This window comes from Ciconia boyciana, chromosome 13, assembly GCF_034638445.1.
Source record: "Ciconia boyciana chromosome 13, ASM3463844v1, whole genome shotgun sequence".
NCBI classification, from domain to species: Eukaryota; Metazoa; Chordata; class Aves; order Ciconiiformes; family Ciconiidae; genus Ciconia; species Ciconia boyciana.
The window spans coordinates 13,013,315-13,038,133 of NC_132946.1; the positions used below are offsets into that span (position 1 = coordinate 13,013,315).

The 24,819-nt window shown below is 41.6% G+C and overlaps 1 protein-coding gene across 4 annotated transcripts; it reads left to right on the forward strand.

The window, feature by feature from the left end:
* The first annotated feature begins 281 nt into the window (after positions 1–281).
* On the forward strand, positions 282–24,819 carry EMP2 (epithelial membrane protein 2). 4 transcript variants are annotated; one of them, XM_072878225.1, is made up of 7 exons: positions 282–975; positions 7,800–7,870; positions 9,002–9,082; positions 17,494–17,605; positions 19,811–19,904; positions 21,292–21,438; positions 22,021–24,819. In XM_072878225.1, exons 4-7 carry the CDS (start codon positions 17,528–17,530, stop codon positions 22,203–22,205), a joined length of 504 nt encoding a protein of 167 aa, XP_072734326.1. In that variant the 5' UTR covers positions 282–975; positions 7,800–7,870; positions 9,002–9,082; positions 17,494–17,527; the 3' UTR covers positions 22,206–24,819. The 4 variants fall into 4 exon arrangements, with proteins under 4 accessions (XP_072734326.1, XP_072734327.1, XP_072734325.1 ...); XM_072878226.1 differs by lacking the exons at positions 7,800–7,870; positions 9,002–9,082 and adding an exon at positions 16,780–16,878; XM_072878224.1 differs by lacking the exon at positions 9,002–9,082 and having other exon boundaries at positions 22,021–24,818.

The following is a 24,819-nucleotide window of genomic DNA, read 5'->3' on the forward strand; positions in this document are numbered from 1 at the left end:
AGGAGCGCGGCGGGCCGGCACCGCCGGCTGGAAATGGCGCCTTTCCTCTGCCGCCCCCCGCCCGCACGGCACAGCGCGCCGCCGTCCTCCCGCCCGACCTCTCCGGGCCTGCGGTGCGGGGACAGGGTCCCCGCGGGGCTCGGCTGCCGGCCCGGGGAGGGCGGTCCCGGCCGCCTTGGCGACCGGCGCTCCCTTCCCCACAGACGGCTCCTGTGGGGGCTCCGCCCTGGGCCTCCCCCACCCACCCCCCGTCCTCCCCGGGGAAAGCCCTCGCCCTGTCGCCGGGCAGGCACCATCCTTCCTGCCCCTTCCCTCGCCCTCGGTGACAGGAGGCCGGCAGGCGGCTGGCGGGGCACCGCCGCCCCTCGCCGTGCGCGGCTCCCCGGGACGGGTGTGCTGAGGCGGGAGGGGCCCCCGCCGCCGCCTCCCACACTCCGCTGCCGGGCACGGAGCCGTCGTTCCCGACAGGGCCAGCGTCCGGCCCGCTCCCGCCTCAGCCGACGCCGCCGAGACGGAGGGCGGGGGCCGCCCGGGGAGCAGGACGAGCGCCCGCCTGGTGGCATCCCCTCCGGCCGGAGCCCCGACCGCCCTGCCCAGGCGCCGCGGCCCGGGGGCGCCGCCGGGGCAGCGCTCACGGGACCGGCCCCGGCCGCAGGGGGCGGCGGGCCGAGCGCCCCCGGGGAGGGCCGGGCGGCGGCGCGCCTGGATGCCCGCCCGCCGCGGAGTGGAAACGGGCGGGGAAAAGTTTCTCCCGTGCTCGCCCCGTCCCTCCCTCCCCGCGCACACACACTCACACACCTCTGCCTTCGCAGGCGGCTGAGGGGCGCTTTCGAAAATTATTTTCTTTCCACACCCAGTTCGCTTCTGACATCATTTCTGCAGGAGGGCGGGCGGGAGGCAGCCGCCGCCGCCGCCAGACGGTCGCAGCCCGCGCGGAGTGCTGCCCGCCGGCCCCGCGCCGCGCCCGCTCCGCCCGTGAGTAGCCTCGGCCGGGCGTGGGGCGCGGGGGTGAGCGGGGCGGGGGCCGGGGCCGGGGCCGGGGCCGCCGCGGGGGGAAGGGGGTGGCTTTGCCAGCGAGGGGAGGAAGAAGCCGCAAAAAAAGAGGGAAAAATAAAAATCAAGGGGTCGGTTTGCTACAGACCAAATTTTATTTCGGCACGCCGGCGGCCGCTGTGCCGAGCCGTCTCTCGGGGCTGGCGGGCTCGCCCTGAGGCCGGCCGGGGAGTGCTGCCGCCGCCCCCGGGCGAGCCGCGGCCCCGGCCCCGCTCCCTGCCCCAGCCGCCCTGGGGCGCTCCGGCCGCGGGACCCGGGCGGTCCGCTCGGCTTCGGGGAGCGGGACGGGGCGGGAAAACTGGGCTCATGGCAAGTGACTCAAAGGCTGGGCCAAACCAGCAGAAAGTTCGCTGTCTCCACAGGATAGTTCTTTTTTTTTTTTTTTTTAATGTACTCTAAGTGCAGTTTGCGTATACTACAATAACGTCTGATTGTTTTTGGCAGCTGACCCCCCCCTAGTGGAAGGAAACTACACTTATATATAATTCAGTGCAGATTTTCGGGTTATGAAGTTTTTGCCAGCGTTAAACGTTTTTCCACTTGAATCGAAGTACAGTTTTAATAAGCCACCCTGTCTTTCTCACTGGTGTTTTTTTTTTTCTATCTGTAATGTCCAACTTGTACCCGGGAGGTTATGTGCCAGATACCAGACAGGCAGCTTTCAGTAACACGGGTTGCTTGTAATATTGAGTATTGAATTTTAGAGGTCAGCTCCTTGTTTGGACATCTCTAGTGTACCGCTGTTCTTTCCTCAGCAGAAATACCCAGGGCTTGGTCATACTCACAGAATGCTGCCACCAAGAAACCTGCAGTTCGGCTTTCCATTAATTTCTTGGCAGAAATACTTTGTTCACATGGTGCAGGAAGGTCTTTTTTTCCCCCCAACACTTGGGAATAATATGTAAATGGTCAGTAATTATTGCAGTTGAGCATCTTAGAAGTATCTTCTGACTTGATACAGGGCTGTGAAGAAACCCACCAAATAGCTGTAAGATACACACTAGATTTTCTTAGAGTTTTCTTTAGGAACTTTGGAAGTAAACAGCTATGGCTGGCTAATCTCCATCAAAAAAGAAAAAGTAGCACTTTCTCTTCACTTACTTTCAGACTCCGTACATAGAGTGCGGTATGTTAGCTATGTAAAATAAGCCTTCTTGCCTGCCTGAGCAGGTGTTTTTCCTGTCAAATAAAATAGTCTGTAATGACTCTTCCATCCAGACCTGCTCTCTGATGCTGATTTTGAAGGCTTTGCTGTCCAGGCAGGGTAGGGTAGTTCAGGAAAAGACCTGTGAGGCTGGACTGCCAGGACTGACATGGCAGGTGGCTGCAGAGATGAATAGGCAGGAACCCACACAAATGGTGGGGGAGTACTGGGCATGAGTTTCAGTGAGGGGAGAAACGTGAACTGCAGTTTACTGGAGAGTCCAGCTGCTTTTTAGTAAGAGTGTGTGACAAATTAAATGCCATGCTAAGGAATGCGGCTGGGGTATAGGTACTTACCACAGCTGGTAACATCGAAGTGGGAGTGGAAACAAAGGTATATGGAAAACATGTTCACCAGAAGCTGATGTGAGTTTATTCAGTGTAAGATGTAAGGACTTGACCTTTGCTTCAAAGACATGGAAAGAAAGAACTCTTGCTATCCTCTGCATCCCTTTGTGAACTTGTAGAATAATGTTGGAGAATAGACTGTTGGGATACCTGGGGGAAGAGTCATCCTCCATGCTGAATAAAGATGTATACAGATTTTATCATGTGAGCTGCATGGCTGATGTGGATGTTACCAGGTCAGCTATCTGCCCATCCAGGAAACCAGGAATTATTCTGCTGATAGCCATCAACATTAACTCAAGGTGAAATGCAGTAATACCATGAAAACTCTTAGGAGGTGATCAGTTTCTTGTCAGTATGCTCATTTGGGAAGGAAAATGGTCAGTTAATATCATTTAAAATAAAAACAACATACTATCAGTAGACAAGACACTACTGGTGTTGTATTCTTTATTCATGGTCTTTGAAAAGACTTCTATCATAAGCACCCAAACAGTGTTGATTATGCTGTGGATCTGCCAGTGAGGAAAAACAGTGTATTCTATTTGATTACACAGTTTAAAACCTTGTTAATAAATGAAGTTGTTCAACAGACTGAGCAGGTCAAGGCTGAAGGCTGCTGCACCATCATTCTCTTAGACAAGGGTTCTGTCTGAATTCTTAGATGCTGTAGTTACTGTTTCTGGCCAACATTGCTTAAAAGAAATTAACATCTCTACCTTCATCTTACACCTGCTTTCAGTTAATGCACTCTTCACCCCTTGATTTATTAGCATCTCTTGCTTCACAGTTGCCTTGTATCTTTCTCTTACTTCCATTGTCAGGGCTTTTCTTTTGTTGTGTTGTTTGTCTCAAGGTTGTTTCCCATCTTGGGTTTGACATTCCTACAATGATTGGAAGAATGTTGTACTGATGAGTCCCATATGGATATTTAGAGGAGCAAGACCTTCCACTTTTGCTAAGTGTATTAGTTGTAGTCTGTCTCCTTTCATAATGCTGTTTTCCTGTCCATTTAAAAGTGAGATGGATGACAGCACAAGGAGACTCTTCCCTTTTCAGTGGTTTGTGTATATTTTGGTTTTCCACTTAAACTTCAAGTTCTATTTGTGTCTTGAGCATCATGTAAGATGTGACACCACCACATATATCAGTACAAGGATGTATTTAATTAAAGAGATAAGTAGGTCTCTGGGGACAAGATCTTTTATATTGCTAGCTGGCAGAAGATGTACTTTCTGGGTCCTACTGCCATGTTCCTGTTGGAAGAAGACCCAGCAGAATGAGGCACTGTGTTATACAGGAACTAATAAGAAAGAGATTTACTCTGAAGTGTACCAAACACTTTATAGAAAATCCATGCGATACTTCAGCACAGCCAAATTTGAAAGTAGAAAGGAATGCACAGCTTTTATTGAAATCAGATCAGTCTCAGAGGGAAAGCAGGGGATACATAAGCACAGCACTAAGGAATTCCATTCATGGAGCTGTTCAACGTTTGTTAGGGTTTGTTTGGTTTTTGGATGCTCAAAGCAAACTGGTGATCTTTGTGGTGGGGTCTCAGTCTCCTCTATTTTTGTTGAAAGCTTTACTATTTTAGAGAGAAGATAATTTTGTAAAATATATCTCAGTATGCCAGGTGATGCTCATGACTTTGTTAGGAAGATAAGCATCTTAATTTTTAGAAAACAGATCTTGCTGGGTGGGATTCAAGAGAAAGCCTGATGGCCTGAATTCATCCATCAAAGGAGTTATTATTTCTTCACTGAATGGGGAAAATGTAATTACGCCTTTTTATTTTGCCTATGAAGTTTCATGGGCAGGTTTAATGATGGTATGTGCATGCCAGGTGAAGCCTCATAATTTGGGTGTGACCTTAAAATACAACCCTCTGGCTGTGTAGAGATGTTCACAGGAGTCTGTAGGTGGGGCAGAAAGTGGACTGACTCAAACACCCCTTAGAGATGGCTATAGGATATATATTTATGGTTTGCTTCACCGATTCTTAAACACTGCGCTGTGTTTGGAATTGCACAGGCTGCAAACAGCCAAGGTGGGCAGTATGAACACTCCCTCAGGTGTTTAATGCAGGTGTTAAGTGTCCTGAAATAGATCAAAATTATGGCCTTCTTCCAGGCAGAAGGTGACCTTCCAAAGTCCCCAGATATCCGTGTTGAGATGCATGTGCTGATGGTGGTCTCTGCAGGCAGTCTGCAGACTCATCGGGTCTCTAAGGCTGACAGTTCTCAACCATGAAAGCAACAAACCAGCTGCTTAATTCGAACACAGAAACAAACGGAAGTCTAGAGGCTGCGAGAAGAATCTAATGTAGAGCTGAAGAGAGCTGGCTGAGCCTGCCCATTTATCACGTGCCAGCATGCTTGATGGGGCCTTTACCTGGCACTGTGGCTACTACGAAGAGATGTGGCTCTGCAGTGACCCAAGCACTTTACGGGCAGCCAGCCTGGTTGAGGTGGAGCCGTAGGGCAGAGCGAAGTTGATGCAGGTAGTAGCAGGAGGTGACTGGGCTCTGTTTGTATACAGCAGCCAGAGGGTAGAAGAGCAGTGCAACTAGTGTGCTCAACTGTGCAATGAAACAAGTGTTAGAAACCCTTCTACCTGAACTCTAAAGATCACATGACAGCCTTTAAGTTTTACTTTAATTGCACCGATTACAAATTAGAATGTAAAAATGACATTCTGAAGGTAGGCTGAGTATTAAATCCAATCATATGCTACAGTATTGCTGTGAAACAAAATAGTAGTGGTTGTGGAAGAGTTTGCTCTTTTTATTTTATAGCCAACTGTTGTACTGTCAGTAGAGATGTATTTTCACACTCTTGATAGATGATGTGTAAACTCTGAAATAACTAAAACCAAAATTTCTCAGTACAGAGCTAGTCAAAGCCAAATCAAAACAAGCAGTTTGAAAATTTTACAACAGTGAATGTAACACATTTAATTGCTAGCAATTTCCATAGAGCATCTGCCAAAGTTAAAACAATATCAGCTTTCATTTCTACTGAATTAAACGCATTGCTTTCTGTCTGGAAAGACAGACCTTTTCTGCCTTTGTTTGTTGGTTAGTTAGGTGGAACAACATAAATCGCTCGAGCTGTTCTGTTGTATCTGGAATAATCTCTGGATAAGCAGCAGTCTGTAGTCAGTAGAGCTCAGGGTCTGAGATTTGCTCTCAGCACTGTATTAATGCTTGGAGTTAATGCTGCAGGTGTGGGTTTTTTTCTGCTTTTCATTGGATCAGACTGAGGATGCATTTAATCTGTCAACCTGATGAAAAGGTCTGGTATTATACTTGGTCTGTCCCTCCTTGCCTTGCCGAGGTATTGAATGGGGACAACCTTGACATCAAAATGTGGCCACACAGTGATTGAGCAGGGGTGAGGCCAGGCCACACCTCAGTTCAGTTATTTGCTTCAGAAGCAGGTTCCCAGGAGGCTTCTCATAGCTTGAATAGCTTGTTGGTACACCCCCATGTCATTATCCCAGCTCCATGAAACGGCCATCTGATTCTCTGAGCCACAGGCAGGGCTGTGCCAGCAGGCTGCAAAGAGCTCTGTGGTTCCTGACCACTGCTCTTGAGTGTTGGGAGGCAACGGTGGCCCTTAGGTCACCCTCAGAAAAGGGGGACAGGCCTTGCTCACTCTTTGTAGCTTTATCGCCCACCTGAGAAGTGAATCCTCCCTTAAAGCTGATTGTATGTCGTCAGTCCCATGATCACCGCTTGTATTACTCCACTGTACAGATCAACAGTTGGCATTGCTCCCAGCATTACCTGAAGTCTTTGAAAGACAGGAGAGAATTCAGCAGAGTGCCAAGGGCATGGGTATCATGCAAAAGCATGCTGCAAAACATACGGAGACGTCAAAGAAACTGTTGGGATAGCCTTCACAGGAGTGCAGAACTGGAGGGACCTCTCGGGTCACCAGGTCTACTGCCCTGCTAGCACAATCACTGGACCACATCATCCCGTTTTGTGGAGGCGGGTCTTTTTTTCCCATGCTATGGTGATTGCAAGGTTGTTCCAGAACCTGACAGCTCTAAGAGTTACAATTTCCATCCTAAATGTGCTCACACCTGATTTATAGCCATTTATTTTCATCTTTATGTTAAACAGTTCTTTTTCCTTCCATGTGTTTGCCTTGACCTGCAAGCAAGCATATCCCCAGTCTGTCTTCATCTTTGAAAATGAACAAGTCAGAACGAGAAGTTCTTGCCTTGTTTAGCTTAGGAAAACAATCTTTTAGTACTTTTAGACCAGCTTGATTGTTAAGAAGGTTTTAATGTATACCACAACTTTGTTTATGCTGAAGTGGTATCCGGTGCACAACTTAAAGCAAACTGGCTGAACAGAGAGGATGCACTGAACGCCTGAAAAGATGTGTGCTTTTTTTCAATTTCTAAGTGTACAATTAAGCTCTAACCATACATACTTCAAGTTACAAACGTTTTGTAATGTATTTTGCAGATGCCTCTGTGAAAGCTGAGAGAATACATTTATGTTTGTAAGAAACCAGAAACTACAGTATCCAAGCAGTTCCTTCTTTCAAATTACTGCTGGGTTTTCGCAAACAATATGTGCCCTTTGAGAACTGATCTCTTGAACAGATTGCTTCCATGGGGTATCTTTCATTAAAGACAGTTTTTGTTAGCATTTTTCCAAAGGCATGTGACTCTCAGCATAAACTGAAGGTGGATGAGCAGAAGGTGCAGGGCAGAAGCAAGGACTGTGATGGGAATTAGAGATGTAACCATTGTAATGTGTTATTGTAACCATTGTAACCATTTCAGGTGTTATTTAGTAATAAGGCAGCCTACCTTACACCACTGTGGGTTCCATTGGGATTTAGAAGCAGACATAGAACAGGTTAAATCTGAGATTATGATTATCTATTTAGTGCAAAAGTACAGTTACAAGAAAAAGTGCATTAGGGAAAAAGAAGACTATATAAAAGATTTATTTCTGAGGAAGGTGCTGCTTTGTGCTGCTAGAGGAGGACAAACATTGTCTTTCTGCTGAACACACAAAAACCTCTAAAGAGCAGTTTTGAAAAGATGAAGACTTAAAGACTATTATTCAAATATGCCTGTAGTCGAGGGTCTGTTGGTGTAGGTAGCTGGCTTCTGTACCTGCTAAATTGTCTTCTCAGCATATAGTGGTTGTTACATTTCTCTTACAGGTTTTGCTGGAGTGTTTGACTACATCTATCTTGAATCTTTTAAGCTTGAAGCTATTTTTTAGGATTTTCAGGTAAGACGTCACAAGGCTCATTTTCCCTGTAAGCGCCACTTCCCCACCCTGCAACAGGGCATTGTGTTTGTGTTTTCCCATAGGTCCTGCCTGTTTTCTTCTGCTCAGTCTGCCCACAAAGGCTTCATGGCAGAGTGACTTCCCTCTGCAGTGCACACAGTGGGGCCATAGTGAAAGGAGTGGCAGGGCAAGTCTAAACCCAGTCCGGACTTGTTTGCAAATAAATGACCGACAGAGTTACAGAAGGGGCAGAAATGCTGGCATCCTTAGGTCAAAACTTTATTAAAAACATTCCTAAGAAATTAGAAACATCAGCTTCTTTGGGTCTCAGTACTCAAAGCTAGCACTTCACAGTTTTGCTGCAATTTTTTTCTTGTTTTTGTTTGGAAACGTATGGGATAGCAGGGTTATAATTTCCCAGACTTTGGAGTTCTGGCTTAATAGCATAGATCTAATGAGGAGGACAGGGTGAGAAGGAACAGAGGAAATCCAGGGAAGATCTGCCAGGCCTAACTGTAAGCATTGTCTGTTCTACTTTTGGTAACTAGGTAGGGTTTCTGAGGAGGAGCTAAGATTTAGTGTTTATGAAAGAGATTCAGAAAGAGCTGAAAGGGTGCTTCAGTATTCCCTCACACGTAGGTGACAGGTAGGCCAAGAACATGAGCTTATTCACTGTAAGTTTACTATTGTTCAGGCAGTCCCCTGCAGTACCAATAGGATGGACAAACACCCAACTGCCATGATAACAAAAGGCTTTATTAAGCTATAGGTGCACATTTATATTAATCTTGGTGCACACAAAAAGCAGATCTCAGGGCTTTGGTTGCAAGGCAAGATTTTCTGAAAGAAGCTGGATAAAAACTAGGTTGTACCATATCTTGCCAGTTTGTCTCCAAGCCCCTATATTTCACTGTCAAAATACAAGAAGCTGACTGCTTTAATTGTGCTGAAGGTTGCTGGGTCTTAACGCAGCCTGCTGCAAGGGCACCAACAAATCTACATCTGGCAGAATGACCCTACTGTCATTTTCTGCCATTGAGTTAAAAAAGCAAACGTTGTAATTCACATAGAGCTCTAGAAAATACTGTGAATTAATTTTTGCTGTATTGATTTTTTTTTGCCTACATACAGTGATTGTGTGCAGGGAACATTGTTTCATTTCCTTCGATTTCCTTGCTTTGTGATGAAGGACTTTGAAAAGCAGCTGGAAGCGTAAGTGAGAAGCTCTCTTCCTTCCACATAAAATAGGTAGCACAAAGAGCTATGGGCTTGAGTGTGTTCTCAATGAACTGATTGCTCATAAGCAAAAAGAGCTGATGGTGTCTGTGCCATCTGGGCTGACAGGACACTTAGCCCTCTTGATTCCAAGTGCAGCGTCAAGCAGGGGCCTGAAATTTTATTTCTTGAGGAGCGTACATTGTTCTTCATGCTTAGCTTCATACCAGGAAAAAATTGGGTGGGAGCCTGTCTGCTGTGTTGTCGTGGTTTAGCCCCAGCCAGCAACTAAGCACCACGCAGCCGCTCGCTCACTCCCCCCTGGTGGGATGGGGGAGAGAATCGGAAGAGCAAAAGTAAGAAAACTCGAGGGTTGAGACAAAGACAGTTTAATAGGGAAAGCAAAAGCCGCGCACGCAAGCAAAGCAAAGCAAGGAATTCCTTCACTACTTCCCATGGGCAGGCAGGTGTTCAGCCATCTCCAGGAAAGCAGGGCTCCATCATGCGTAGTGGTTACTTGGGAAGACAAACGCCATCACTCCAAATGTCCCCCCCTTCCTTCTTCTTCCCCAGCTTTATATACTGAGCATGATGTCATGTGGTATGGAATAGCCCTTTGGTCAGTCTGGATCAACTATCCTGGCTGTGTCCCCTCCCAGCTTCTTGTGCACCTGGCAGAGCATGGGAAGCTGAAAAGTCCTTGGCTAGTGCAGCAACAACTAAAACATCTCTGTGTTATCGACACTGTTTTCAGCACAAATCCAAAACATAGCCCCATACCAGCCACTCTAAAGAAAATTAACTCAATCTCAGCTGAAACCAGGACAGGTGTAGACTGTTACTCTTATTTTGCACTTCCCTCCCAGGTTCCCATTCAATATTGTAGAGGTCTAGTCAGAGCCAGCCAGCACTTCTTGGAGGTTTGCTAGCTGGCTAAAGAGATCACTGGTTGAAAGAGGACATACTGTTTCTGTATTGACTGTTAGCTCTGTAATACCTGAGCATGAAAACAGGTCAGAATTTGAATCTACACCTGAACATGAAGAATAGGTCAGCTAGGGTCCAGTTCTACAATATATTCGATTCCCTGAAAACAGAGAATATGTGAGCACAAATACAGGGACTTCCACATCTCTTGGTAGACCTATATTTTTAATTACTGAATTACACCAATAAATACGACTTTAATAAAAGAGAAAACTCATTTTCTGTGTAGTTTGTACACCTGTGAGCTCTAACAGTAGCAGCTCACTTTGTGCACTAGAGAACCATCAATATGTTTTTCAGGGATTACTGGCAGCAAAACCTTTGCATGCTGTTTATAAATCTACATGCAATGTTAGCTTCAAGATTAGCACTCCTGTCCTACAAAATGTTTAAAGGCTGGTTCCTTAAAGTAAGGCTTCCAAGTCACCATCTAAAATGGAACGAGATTGCTTTAGTTGTATTTTCTTTTCTTTTCCAATATGCATTGATGACACAGGAAAAAAAAAAAAAGAACGGTACAAGGATGTGCTTATCCTTTCCAGACTTCTCCTTGCATGACAGAAGGATTCTTCTGTAGCTGATGGAAAGGATCCAAATGTGTCACAGCTGGGGTATGTGCACAGCAACACACAGGGGTGCGCAGAAACACTGAGGACAGTGAGGATGGGCTGCTGCGCTGGGCACTGCTGTCAGGCCAGCCTTGCAGCTTGGGCATGTGGCCAGGTTAACCCTGCAGCAACAAAAAATGACAGACAGGTGATCCAATAGAAATTACTGAAAGGATGGATTAATGTACAGATACCACAGACGTGAATAGGGTCAGAGCAATAGTCAGCTTGGAGAACACCGAAAGGGCAAAGTGTAGAAAGAAAGTATAAGAGTTTGGACATTATCTGCCTTGTTTTAAGGAATATCACTCAGTAAATTTTATCTTGTAATGTTGGTGTTCCCAATTGTTAAATTAACTCTGGCTGAAGGAATAATGAATTTGGAGTGAGTTGTTTCAACTGGTATAATTCCCTTAGTGTTAAATTTCCTGATTTTCTTGTCCTTTATGTTGTTTGATATTTAGGCATTAGAGGATTGTTGAAATTCTCAAAGCTTTTGCTAGTTTGGGAGAAACTCTGCTGTCTGAACTTCACTTTTGGTTCCAGTTCTGAGAATCACACAAGAAAAACAGAACCCTTCATATTTGGTTAAAAAAAAGAAAAAGAAAAAAGTTAACAGTATCACTCTATTCCTTATAAACCAGGGAATTTTATGCAAGTTTAGAGACAATGGTACAGGCAAAACATGAGCCAGCTCGTAAGTTCTCTGTCATGACACACCATGAGATGTGGCAGAAGAATGCTGAGCAGAACAAAGTGATTACCATGTAAATCCAAACATCTTATGATGCATCACAAGATGACAGACTTCTCATGCCACCAGTATACAAGCTTTTTCTTCTAACTTCACATATGCAGACTTAATTATAGCACTGAGGGGCAGAAGAATTGATAATTAAGGCTTACTTTGATTCAGTTTTACACCAGTGACCTCAAGAAAGTTCAGCTGAATCGGATGCTTATTGATGGACCAAGGACTTGTTGTTCTAGTTGCAATGAAAAATCTCAGTGCAGAAAGCTGCAGGTATGGTAACTTGTTTAGCAGGATCCTCTACCCCTTCTTTTGGGTGTGTCTCTTCAGCACACTAAATATGGGTGATGAGCAGTCTGCACACCTCCAGCCTTGGTCTGTACAGAGCAGGAGCTGATCTGCGATGTTTTCACCGTGTTTCTAGGAGTATAAACCAGGATTGTCTGTGTTAAGATTTTCTTCGTACATGGACTCAGATGAAGATGATCCAAAAAACTGACTTGATCTTAGGAAGTGAGGGCAGCAGACAATGTTGCAGGATAAGCTTTATTCTTCTCGATGCAAATGAGCACAGGATAAACATACTGTACTAGGTACATGTTCCTCTGGTTGCAAAAATCAAATATGCACAAACACAAGAAATAGCCTGGCAGCAGAATTTAACCGCATGGGAAGAAAGGAAAGTATGGATTGCGGACATGACATCTGGACTGGAAAGTAGCGATAAACCTTCTGCTAACAACTGTCAAAGACAGTTTTCCTTTTTGCTTGCTTGCTGTACTAAACAGCAGAAAAAATTCAAATAGGCATGTTTCTTTGTACTGCTGGACGTTAAAGATAAACTTTATCTTAAAGATAAACTGAGGCTTTTTTTGCAGGGGGGTGGGGAGTTTGACATAGGGAGGCAATCCAGTTTTGTAAGTGTTTGCTTACTACAGTACAGAAATGATGGGAACTCTGGACTGGATACTTTTTTTTACTGTGCAGTTCTGTGATTGTCGTACTGTTTTATCTTGTAAAAAGGTACTTGCCTCCGCATGTCTAGAAGATTATAGCAGAGGCCCTTCTTAGCCACCTCTTGTAAAGCACATCAGGCTCTCATAACGAAAGTGCAAATTACTGCTTCCAATAGTCTGTATTACTGAAAAGATTAAAGATAAGTGTGACTGCTGCATTTATCCTCCCTGTGCAAAATAAGGTAGCACTGGAGTATTACCCAGAAACAGTTCTTCTGCACTAATTGAAAAAATCTTTGTTGTTAATATAACTGGACTTCTGTTTTCAATGTGTTTTGTGTAAGTGTCCTGCAACTTAAAAGTATTTGTGGGAAACCCTATTACCACAGCAAATCTGGATGTGTTCAGTAGGATTCTCATAACTTACTCTTTCTGGATTCAGTGGCAGTCTGCACTTCTAACTCAGCTGTACCTGTACATTTCTGCCTTAAAACATACTTTGTAAAGTGGTATTAAATGATGAATTCTTGCAATTGAAGAATTCATGTTGACATCCAATGTCATTCTTACTATAACCCCGAAAACTTTTTTTAAAGTCAAATGATGAGCTAAGTAAAATTTTATGTTCTCTTTTGTCAGAGCTGTGCTGGAGATTAGTACAGGGAGGTTCCTGAAATAGCTAGAGATTGACAGGAGAGCAGAGCTGGAAGGGGCCTCTGGAGGTCTCCAGTCCAGACTCCTGCTCCAAGCAGGGAGTTAGTTCAGGATGCTCTGGGCCTTGCTTCAGTCAGGTTATGAAGATGCCCAAGAATGGAGATTCCACAGTCTCTTGGGCCCTGCTCCAGTGCTTAATCATGCTCGTTGAATATAATTAATACATTTGTCACAATTGGAGTATTCCTTATTGTAACTTGTGACTGTTGCCTCTAGTCTTTTCATCATGTACTTCTGAGAAGAGTGGCTCCATCATCTCTATTAAAGACAAATATAGTGTGTCCAAAAAGCTTTTCTTCTGTGTGTGTGTGTGTGTGTGTAAAAATTATTAAAAGAATTCAAACCATTTTGGGGAATGATGAACAGTATCTGCTGCATCATCCCCGTCTTCGTCCATGCCTAAAGGCAGTGTACTTAAAAATCGTTAACACTTTGACTTGAGAGCATAGTGCATATTACTTCAACTGATAGAAAGTAAAAAAAATTACTCTGCCCAGGAAGCTTTTTTTTATCAATACAAATATTCTTACCTATAATCAAGAGACTAAAACAGAAGAGTTGAGCAATAGTTCATTTAAGAGCAAGACTTCTGTAAGAGCAAGAAACCTTTTCATAGAAGCATGTATTAGCACTGATAATAGGGCAGTGCTTCCAAAGCTGCAAAACAGCAATGGAAAAAATTACTACAGAATCCCCTATCAGATCACACCTTGATACCAAAGTTTTACTTGAAGAGTCTGATCATTCCTATGCATCTTCTTGATCTAGTTGTTTGCAGATTCTTGTTCAGTGCAATAGTACAAAGTACTAGAGTCCCAAATTTATGTGATTTAAAAATGCATTTTCTGTTCTTATTAACAACCCCTTTTAAGCAGTATTTTCTTGTGGCTGCACGCATTAAATGTAAGAGATGATGGGATTTTAATCTAACCCAAATTGCTGGTTGTTCTGTCGAGCAGAATTAGTTCATCCAGGTTGAACAGTAGTGCTAGCTTATTTGTTCTTGCAAGTACCCTCCATTTTGGAAGAGCGAGGCAAAAGCTGCTGCCAGGTGGCATGCTGTTGGTTTGGCAAGCTTTGGCAGGACTTTCAGCTGCTGCTAAAAGAACTGGGAACAATTGTGAACCTGAAGAGAGCCCTTGAGAAACAGTTAATGTTGAATGAGAAACAGAGGACTACAGCTAGTATGCAGAATAGGATGTTACCAAAGTGTTCGGTTAGTAATAAATTATTAAAGTAAGAATTCTGAATGTTAATGCAAACAGTGTTCTCAGAAGTTCTCCATGTGACAACATAACTGTGTCCATCCCTTGCTCATAGAGAGAGAAAAGGAGCTGCCTGCTGCTAGGAGAGGTACCCAGGCAGACTGTCCTCAGAGGATCGGGGAAGGAAGGGCTTCTTGCTGAGGGAGTGGAAGGATCTTGAGTCTCCAAAATAAACTTTTAAATTCCAGCATTGTCTGGAGTGGAGGAGGACTGGTTGCTAATAGTCCCCCCTGAGAGATGAAGTCCAGAATTTCTGCCTTGAGAGGGATGCAGATACTGTAGGAGCTTCTGTGTCGTTGCTGGCTGCATCTTAGAAGAAGGAAGCTGCTCTTTGCTTCCTGCATACAGATTACATAGAGTTTAGCTGGAAGACCCTCCTTCCCTCATTACTCCTTGCACAGGCTGTGATGAACCAGAGACACTCCTTGGTCTCCACAGGAGGAGAATGTTGCTAGGAGTGATTGAAGTCCACAGATCTTTCTGTGCACTTCTGGGATCCCTGCTCAGGCATGACAGATTGGGTAACAAGTTCTTCTTGTCTTTTCCTGGTATTAATTACTTGGAATTGGTCTGTCTCCTGCCTTTCCCCCAGCGTATTTAATTCCTGTATCTGTGTATAGTTGTTGTAGCACCGTGTGCACAGAAGTTGTAGCAGCTCATGAAAGGAGCCACTGCCAGCAAGTCAGGAGGAAGTATCTAAAAATGGCTGTTATGAAGGTTCTTCAGGACAGAAACATCAAATTATTGTTACTGTCCTTTATTTTTTTGTAAAGACAAAACAAAAAGCTCTTTCATTTAATCTTGGCTTTATTTGGGTAAAACGTAAAATGCCTTCTCCTCATCACCCATACATGTTTATCCATCCTGTTTGAAACACTTCTGTTTATGGCTGAAAGCAGTAAAACAAAAACATTCACTTGATTGAAGATTAAGTGGATTTTTCTGTGCTGGCAAGTCTTGATTTTGCAAGATTGGTTTTAATTAGGTTACATTTTTCTGTCTCTCTTACTTTATGATGCTTCATGTAATAAGATTAAATTGTATTGTTATTCTTAAAATAATACTGAGTACAATTTGATTCTCTCTCCTTATATGGCAGATGGCTGTTGGCATTATTGTCTGCTTAGATACCATCTGTGCAACAAATGAAACTCAGAAAAAAACCCAACCACAAGACAAGAGAGTGCTGTGTGTAGACTAGTATATTTCACAATGAAAATATTTTGATGTGGCATTACACAAAACCACAAAATATCTTCTTTTCCTTCTTCCTTCCTTTCATTCAAGAAAGGCTTGATAGTGAGCCATGAATGACATTTCTAGAAGCAGAACTAGATTCAGAGGATCTTGAGTCATACAGCAGAATCGGCTCTTTGGAGGAAATTACCACTTCTGTTCTTTGTTGTGGCTGAGAAGGCAAAGTTTAACAGTGAAAAAATGGGAAGGAGTAAAAACTTGAGTAGCTGCTTTCCTTATTTTAGGATTTGACTTAACTTTCCCATACAGTCATTCCAATTAGATATGGATATAAGGTTATCCGACCAATTTTCATTTTCTCAAAAGCACTTTAATACTGTTTGGCTTTGTGCTTGTTACAGCGTTGTACTGCAGTGAAACGCTATACTGCGGTGTAGATGTAAAGGATTAGTCTGGAACTTCTAGTCTCTATTCAATGTATTCATATGCTGTCTGGTATCTTTTTGTTTAAGCTTTGCAGAGTAGTTGTATTTTGGCCTGATGAGAATGCCAGTGGAGCTGCTTTAAAAATGCTGTCAAAGTAGTCCTTTTATTTGCTTATTCTCCATGTGGTTCGTGATTCTAGTAAATAGCAGTAGGGGAGAGAGGGTTACACATGAAAAAAATAATGGAAGTCTTAAAAAAAATCGTAACTGCCTTTTTTTCTGGATATTTGCTGTACTGTGTGAGTGGGATCATTTGACATAAGAGGATGTGTCCAAAGCAAAGAAAATGGAGAAACATGCATTCATGTACTGATGAGTGACAACATGCAGATAATGCTACAGAATGGTGCACATTAAATGCAAAGAAAATATCTGCAAGACTGCAGATTCCTTACAGAATATAGCATGTATTAATTGGCAAGCATTTTTACACAAGAAGAAAGAGATAACAGATATACCAAGCAATTGTACATTTCTATGTATTAGTAACAGTAGTTTCCCCTAACCTATTTGTTATGCGCCCACAGATTTCCTGGGGATTCCAGTTCAAATAAAGTTTGTGGTTCCTTTGTACATAAGAATATTTTTTTTCATTTGAGATGTGAAATGGTAATAAATGGGTTAGATAAGGTATGAAGAGAATAGGTAGACTATAGAGGGTATTAAGGGACCGAACATAACATAACTAACTGGATTATTACATGACTAATGGGTTTATTCAACACTCCCAGTCAGAGCAATACATTGGAGAAAATGGTAGCCTTAAGTCATTCATCAATGGATAAAACTTGTAACTACATGAACAAAGGACAGCCTACATGAAACCTAAGGTACGACATAGCTGTTACTAAATCTAGGAGGTAGTTCTTGATGCACTTAATTTTGTTCTACAAGCATCCTTTTGAAATCTGCATTTCTTCCTACTTTGAAAGCATAGTTGAAACAAGACCTTACCAAAGCCAGTGGAAATTGTAGCATCAGATGCAAATGAGGCTGTAATTTGAAAAGTACTCCTCTAGAAGTCAACATGAAGGAGTGTTTTCTGTGTTTTCTATCCTTGCTGGAGAAGCACACAGAAAGAAACTTCTCTGTGTGTTTATCCACTGCAGCCATCCCACTGGCAGGTTGCAAAATGCACCTCTTGGCTTCATTTCAAGTTGTGATTCATTTTAACACCAGTGATGCTAGTTACGTATCACATATAACAAACAGAAAGCTGTTATGCTGATGTGAAGTCTGATTACATGAAATCTTTTATCTCTGGAGAAAGAATGTGTGCTGTGGACTCAAAGTGCATATGATGTTCCTGACTCTAACAGCACCCTTGCTCTGAAATACATTCATGCTGACCTTGACTAGTCACAGCCACAGTGAAATAGTGTAATGACAGGTGGATCAGTTAGCAGCTTTTAAAGACTGATCGTATATGCTCTTATTTTTAACAGATTTATCTCAGACTAAACCCTCCACAGATCAAGGATGTTGATTCTTCTGGCTTTCATTATTGTGTTTCACATAACCTCAGCAGCACTGCTGTTCATCTCAACTATCGACAATGTAAGTGTCATTTCTTCTCTTTTTCTCTCAAACACACAGGTGTTTCTTTGCTTCATAAAAATGAGGTTATTGTCTAGTTGTCTTCAACTTACTTATTGAAAACACGTAACTTTGTTCGGCACACTGGTTTGCTTATACCTTTTTGTAACAAAAGTGCCTTGAATACGCATGTTGCTGGTATACCTGGGTAACACAGTACAAGTACATGCCATACATTTGTATGGCATCATGTTATAAGCCCATGTTATGCAGCTAATCTTCTCCCCTGTGAGATACTTGGCCAGGGAGTATATTTACAAATACTACCATGCTTGCAGGGTGGAGCTATGGGACTTGGTTCAGCTAGATATGAGGAAAAGGGGGGTAAAAAATCTATTGTCCTTTAGTGTCAAGTACATGAAGCCACATAGCTCATGATTAATGCATGGAGCTAATTTCAGTCAAGGTATGCTTTGCCTCAGAAGTGGTTGTCCAAGATGCCCATTAAATGACGAGAGACACCGTGAATTTATCTGTTTCCATTCAGTTAAGCAGTTTCAGCACAAAGTTTTAGAATAATTTATGTTGCATTCTTTTCAAATTTCCTTTTTATTTTTTTGACCAGAAAGAATTTACCTTCCAGTATTTGCATGTAGTTCTTAATTGAATGTTCCTCTTTCCGGAACAACCCACTATCTTGATTGGTACTCTTAACTGTGCACTGGAGTCTTTCTTTCTCTAATAGTTTCGGTGTATGTACAGGCTTTTAGGATTAAAAAAATTGTCTGCTGAAAATACTTTACTGTACTCAGTGAAGCTGGTTTGAATCCCATAGTCTTTTCCAAGACTATGCTCCAAGTGAAATGATGTGTTACCCACAACTTTTTATTGCAAAAATTGTACAAGATCAGATGTTATCTTTCAGTTAGCTGGTTGATTTGTTCCATGGAAGGAGGTCATTAATTGAGCACTAAAGCAGGTTGTCTTACCCTGCTCTTTTGAATATTTAGAAAGCTAGGACAGTGGACAAAGCAACTTATTCTTAGTTCAGACCTGCTACATACAAATCAAATTATTATAGAAATAAAACCCTATGCCCTCTGCTTTGTGTCTTTAGCTACTTTTAAACAATTACGAACTTAAACTGTGTAATCACCTTCTATTAAATTTTATCATCTTCAGAGGCTTTTTCTAGTAATGAAAATAACTCTGAAAGGATTATATAGTGCTCAGAGCTGAAAAATAATATATTGAACTTTGACTGCAAAATCCAAATGAATGGCATCCTGAGAAAGTAATGCTTTTTCTTAACACACAGCGTTCCTATTACACATATGCCTACTATCATAATATATTATAGTTTTTATTGCAGTATTGTTTGCAAAGCTGCACAGTAAGCTGTGAGGTTTCTGGAAGGTCTATTTGAGCAGCAGATGCTACCAGGAGTCATATTTAAAAGTCATATTTTTCCAGCTCTAGTCAAAACAAAGGCCTGGGTAGCTATCGGAATGGGAATGGGTTTCCTGAGGAAATGCCACTTGTGTGGGGTGCTTGCAGCATTTCCCAGGCTACTGTAAAAATCTGTTCAGTCACTGTAGTACTATTTTGCATTAAATGTTAAAATATCAAAACAGAAATACCACAGGAGGATCTTAAATTTGTTGCTAGCCACTCCAGTCAGATGCCATAGTGTACATACTGCATTTGCACATTGACAGCACAGCTACATTAAGTTGAGATTAATTCAATTCAATGTCAGGAACCAGAAAATGTATAAAGGTCTTCTATTTCATAGATATATACCCTGCTATTTCCTGCGAATTAAAAAATGCTGTGCCTTTAAAGAATTGTGCATCCTTAACAGGGTCTGGGTGAACAAAGCAGATCTTGTGTAGGTGTCTTAAGGAGTGAGAAATCACTGACTATCCAAAATTTCTGCCCAAACAGTGGAAAATCCCTTGTGCTTTGGGATGTTTAAGGTTGCCGTCTCTTCCCTTTTCTACTTTACACAGGTCTAAAATGAAAATGACATGTGAATAATGATATACCCTTTATTCCAAAATGCCATTAGATCTCAAATTTAGTTTGAACAATTAATTATCAAAAGTGAACAGAAATTTGTTCCAGCTGATGCATCTGATCAGGAGGCACTTGGACAGCGAAGAAGTTTTGTGGGTTTGTGGGTTTTTTTTTTTCCTGTAAGAGCCCTTTACTTTTATTTTGCAGGCCTGGTGGGTAGGAGATAATTTTTCTACAGATGTCTGGAGAATGTGTGCCACGAATATTAGCACCTGTATGGCTATTACTGATCAGTTCAGAGGTGAGTGTCTCTCCATGCCTACGTCTCAGTTCCTTTAGCAGGAGATCTGGTGAAATTGCTATGAAATTTGCAGGGGCAATAATATATTTGTTCAAAAAGCTGCATGCTCTAACTGCTCGGGTCTTCTAAAAACTTTAATACTGGCTTTTCAGTTTGGAAAAGCAAACTGTTTCAACAGTTTCTGTAAGAGGAAAACAGAGGGAACTGTCAGGTGCACTTGAAAGCCCAGTGCAAGAGAGTAAACACAACTAAGAACGAGTGCTAAAGAGTTGTTAAAAAATTAGATCAGGTAAAAACAGTGAAGTAATCTGAAAGTGTGGCTGAAGTGGTAGAATTTGCCTCAGAATTGAACTTTAACTTCCAAAGAAGAACCTAAAAATACTGACTGCATACAGGGATGGGGGAAAAAGTGGAAGAAAGTCAGAACACAAGCTGAAGTTTTAACAAAGAGGACTTAATAGACAGCACAGCCCAACATCCTGCTTTACAAAAAATAAAAACATTCTCAAATGTTACATTTACTTTATTTCTATACTTTCAATCTTTGTGTATATTAAAGAGGTAGATGATTTGAAGAGCCATGTATCCATAAAGTAACTGTGCTTTCCAAGTATCAAGTTGGTTTAGAGCCTGTCTGTGCTGCAGTGAGATGACCCATTACACACAGGCATATCTAAGCTAACACGAATTTAATGAATTTGCATTTGATGTCTGTCTTACTATGCATTCATTGAAATTAGGTACCCAGACTAGCTAGATTATGAGTAGCTCAGGTATGTCTGCTGTTCACAGACCTACTAACTGCAGTGGAGCTATGCTGGAGGAGAGGTGCTGTAAGGAGGTTATCTATGTAGCTTAACTTGGCCGTATTATTGCAGCAAAGTTACACAAAGCAGCTACATGTAGTTACAAATTTATTGGTAACTTTAGCTCCTAGTTACAGGGAAGTAATTGACAGGATGAAAAAGCTTAGTCAAAGGAATCTTTTGTGCTGAGCGTGGATATCCTGTCTGGTTACGTCTTACTGGATAGAGCTGTCTCCAGGTCTGGTCAGACCCTCGGGTCTGCACTTGTAAGCCATTTGGGACACCTGGCAGTTTCACTGTGCTTTTAGTACATAGATGGTAGCAAAGGATGTGGTGTGGGAGGAACAGTCTCTTCAGTATTTTTATTCAGTTTTATGAGGAGCTTTTAGAAGTCCTTAAACCACTGGCTGTATTAATACCAAGGAAGCAGAGAAGAACCACCGTAGGCAAGGCATGCACAACTGGTTTGCTGTATCTGCTGAACTCCTGCTTAGAGAACATAGCTCTGCCCCCCTACTCATTGCAGGAGTAGGCAAAGAGAGAAACTGTATTTTTAATCAAGGCTGCTTTTGTTTTTGCAGAATATCAATCAATTCAGGCTGTTCAGGCCACCATGATCCTATCTACTATTTTCTGTTGTGTGGCATTTCTGGTTTTCATTCTTCAACTCTTCCGTCTAAAGCAAGGAGAAAGATTTGTGTTAACCTCTATTATCCAGCTCCTGTCATGTGAGTGATTTTTCAACACTTGCGGCTTTAATGATGTTTACACGAAAGTAGGAAAGGGAAGGGCAAAAAGGTTTCAAAAAGAATGAGCTGCATGAGAAATTTGTAGGGCCTTTGGGGTCATAGCTTATCCCTCGTATTTGTTTGAACAGTGAAGTGCTCCATTCTGTACTATTTAGGCAGTTAAAACATGGATGACATCACTGCTCAGAATAAAGTAATTTAAACTGTGAAGGGAAAGAATCTGAGATTCTGAACTGATTGAACAAATTAAATAACTCTGTAATTGTTACAGGCAGGTGCTTCCTTAATTTTTTGTTAGTCTTTAAAACTATCCAGATGTTTAGAATCATTTTGTGTTCATTGCAAATGACATAAATACACAACAGCACTTCAAATTTAATCCATGCCAAAGAAACTGAAAACATGTCCTGAAATGCTCCCGGTTTAGTTTGAGGACGGAAACTGAGTGTCTTCAAAAAAAGAACATTGGTGGAAGCAGCTGACAGAAGAGAGACAATGAATAGTTATGCATATCGATAACATTTTAAGATGCTAAACTTTACTATTTTCTTCCTCCTCCAGGTCTGTGTGTTATGATTGCAGCTTCCATTTATACAGATAGGCATGAAGAACTACACAAGAGCAATGAATATAGCATTGACGTTTCTGAAGGCCAATATGGCTATTCCTTCGTCTTAGCCTGGATTGCATTTGCCTTTACTCTGATCAGTGGTGTTATGTACCTAGTATTAAGGAAGCGTAAATAAATGTCAGCAGCTAGTTATTTCTGTCACTACAGTACAAAACCAAATTCCAGTAACCATTTTGTATATAATCATTTACATGGTTTTGTAGTAAAGGTATTGTTTCTCTAAAAATGTACTGTGTTCTTGATATGAAACAGAATTAAAAAAAAAAGGCAGGTTTAATGGAATGCCTGGCACCTACAAGTCAGGGGCCTGAGCACGACAGAGCCAAGTTGCTTCTTTTACATATTTCATCATCATAAATGGTTTTCCCTTTACTAGACATTAACAGTTTGTTCCTGGCCTCTAGTAGATTACAAATAAAGCCCATGCAAATTAATTTGTAAGCAATATGCTAACTATATTCCTGGACCAAATGTATCCCTTTGGGATGGGATAAATATAGGGGGAGTGAAAAATGAGGCCCAGATCACAGTGAAAAAGCGAACAGTTATAAAAAGCCAAAGCTGCACTCAGTGCGTCTGTTCTGGCAGAGGACTAGTGTTCTGCTATTTGTCATGTGCAGTAAGTGTCATCAAGCTTTTATTAAAACCACTTGCTTTGCAGAAGTAAACAACTCCTTTTTGTACTCCAGCAACTGATTCTCTTGATTCTCTTTCACATTTAATTTAAGCGTAGAGAACCTTTGGCGGGAGAATTTACCAGCAAATTCACTGCACAACTTGGGACCGGAATAGTCTGAGCAGTAAGGAATACCCCATTCAAGTTCTATATCCCCTTATTTTTGCATTGTGCATAGTCTTTCTGGAAGGAAGAAAAGGAAAAAAAAAGCATTACCTTGCCTACATCTGCAAATTTCTAAGCAAATTAGTGATCAAGCAATGCCAAATTTAGGTTTTTACAGCCAAACCGAACATGTTTATTACACCGGGCTTTTATTATATAGTGATTTCATGGCTAATATGTCATTTACAAAAGCATTCCCTGAGTCTGCCCATTAGGAAATTTTCCCTTAAAATATTCATTCTAAATTCCTTTGTGGATTTTACTTGAACTAGACACTCCTACTAAATAAATCAGAGTGCAGTTACTATGCTTATGAATTCCAGGATAGTTTTTCAAGATAAAATGACTTGGTGATTTTTATTTTTCAATAATTTTGTGAGATAAATCTGTACTGTAATACTAGGCTTAAGTGCTCAGCAGTGTAATACTGGCTTTGGCTGATGGTGATTTTGGAGTTGGGAGATCAGCGTGGAGAATGAATGAAGTGGCTTTTTCTGGTTAGTCACAGCTTTGATGCTTAAATATAGATTTGACTTTGTAAAAGCACTAACCATGTATTTATTTCAGTATATTCACTACAGCTGGCCCAATACACAGGCAATAAAAAAGTAAATAGGTTTTGAATGAGGTTTTGCACTTAATGTAGAAGAAATTCATTATTATAAACTAGTGTAGCTCTACTAAAGTCGATACTTAACTGCATTATACATCAGCTGATGGTCAGATAATTCACCCTTGATTTTTCACAGAGTAAAAGTTCAGGTGCATAACAGTATAGGAACTGTCTCCAACATGAGTAATAGGTCATATAGTTCCATCTCCATTCCTTGAACATCCTAAAATGCTTTGGCATGTACTACTTGTCTTTCAGAAGCAAAGAAAGCCCAACAAGACTCTTAAGAAATTAGATGAGTAAGCAGGACAACACATTGAAAGTAATAATAATAGTAAAAAACCCAAATCAGTCTGAGCAAAATGCATTCTCACCAGTCTAACATGATGCTAGTATTTTGTCAGGTTTGGTTTTTTTTTCCCTCTTAGTGGGAATGCTCCGAATTTCAAGAATTATTTTTCCTACTTTTTCCTCCTTTCCAACCCTACTTTTTAGAAAAGTGTTTCTACCATTTGCTGAATACATTTCGGATTCAAAACCTGAATTTTGCTAGCAAGCAAAATTTGTCTTAAATAAGCAGATGCAGGTTTAAGGTTGAAAACAGATAGACTATTAGCTAGGCATTTTGCTAATTTTATTCAAACATGAAATTGTAAGGGAAATTCTTAAGCAAATATGGATTAAAACTATCTTATATCTAGAAGGCAGTCCTGTAAAATTGTAAGTTAAGCTGTTATGCCACTGACTTGAAGAGATGCTTCTTCAGTTTCTTGCCTTGATAATGCTCAGGTCATTTATAGAGCAAATATTTAAAATAAAGATGTATATATACATGAACACACAGCTTAATTCCACAGTAAAAGATCTGTCCCTTTAATTAAAAGTGAAAAGCACGCACACCACAGTGTACAAACAGCAGCATACGCATGATGCCACATAAAACAGAACAGATGGGAATGTTCTGCATACCAAGAAAAAAAATTCCAAAACAGTTTGAACTAGAGTTTTAACAGGCCAAACATATTTTAGGATATTCTTTCTACCTGATATGCCTTTAAAATATACCATTTTCTATGCTCTATATATTCTGAAACTGTACCTGAAAATAAAGTTAAAACAAATTCTTGTACTGTAATAGCAAGCTCGATACATTCAGCAATCTGACCTTGTCTTTAAGCTTGGGATATATTTACACAATGTTGGATGAGAAATAGTTGAGTATTTGTGTGAACAGGTAAAATTAAATTCTTCCTGCCTGTACTAGAACCACAAGCT

What these genes read in the sequence shown, in the direction of transcription:
- EMP2 (XM_072878225.1), top strand. Translation starts at nt 17,528, where the DNA reads ATGTTGATTCTTCTGGCTTTCATTATTGTGTTTCACATAACCTCAGCA. An exon ending in TATTACTGATCAGTTCAGAG is followed by an intron (nt 19,905 to 21,291) that starts GTGAGTGTCTCT and finishes TTGTTTTTGCAG; the next exon opens with AATATCAATCAATTCAGGCT. An exon ending in TATTATCCAGCTCCTGTCAT is followed by an intron (nt 21,439 to 22,020) that starts GTGAGTGATTTT and finishes TTCCTCCTCCAG; the next exon opens with GTCTGTGTGTTATGATTGCA.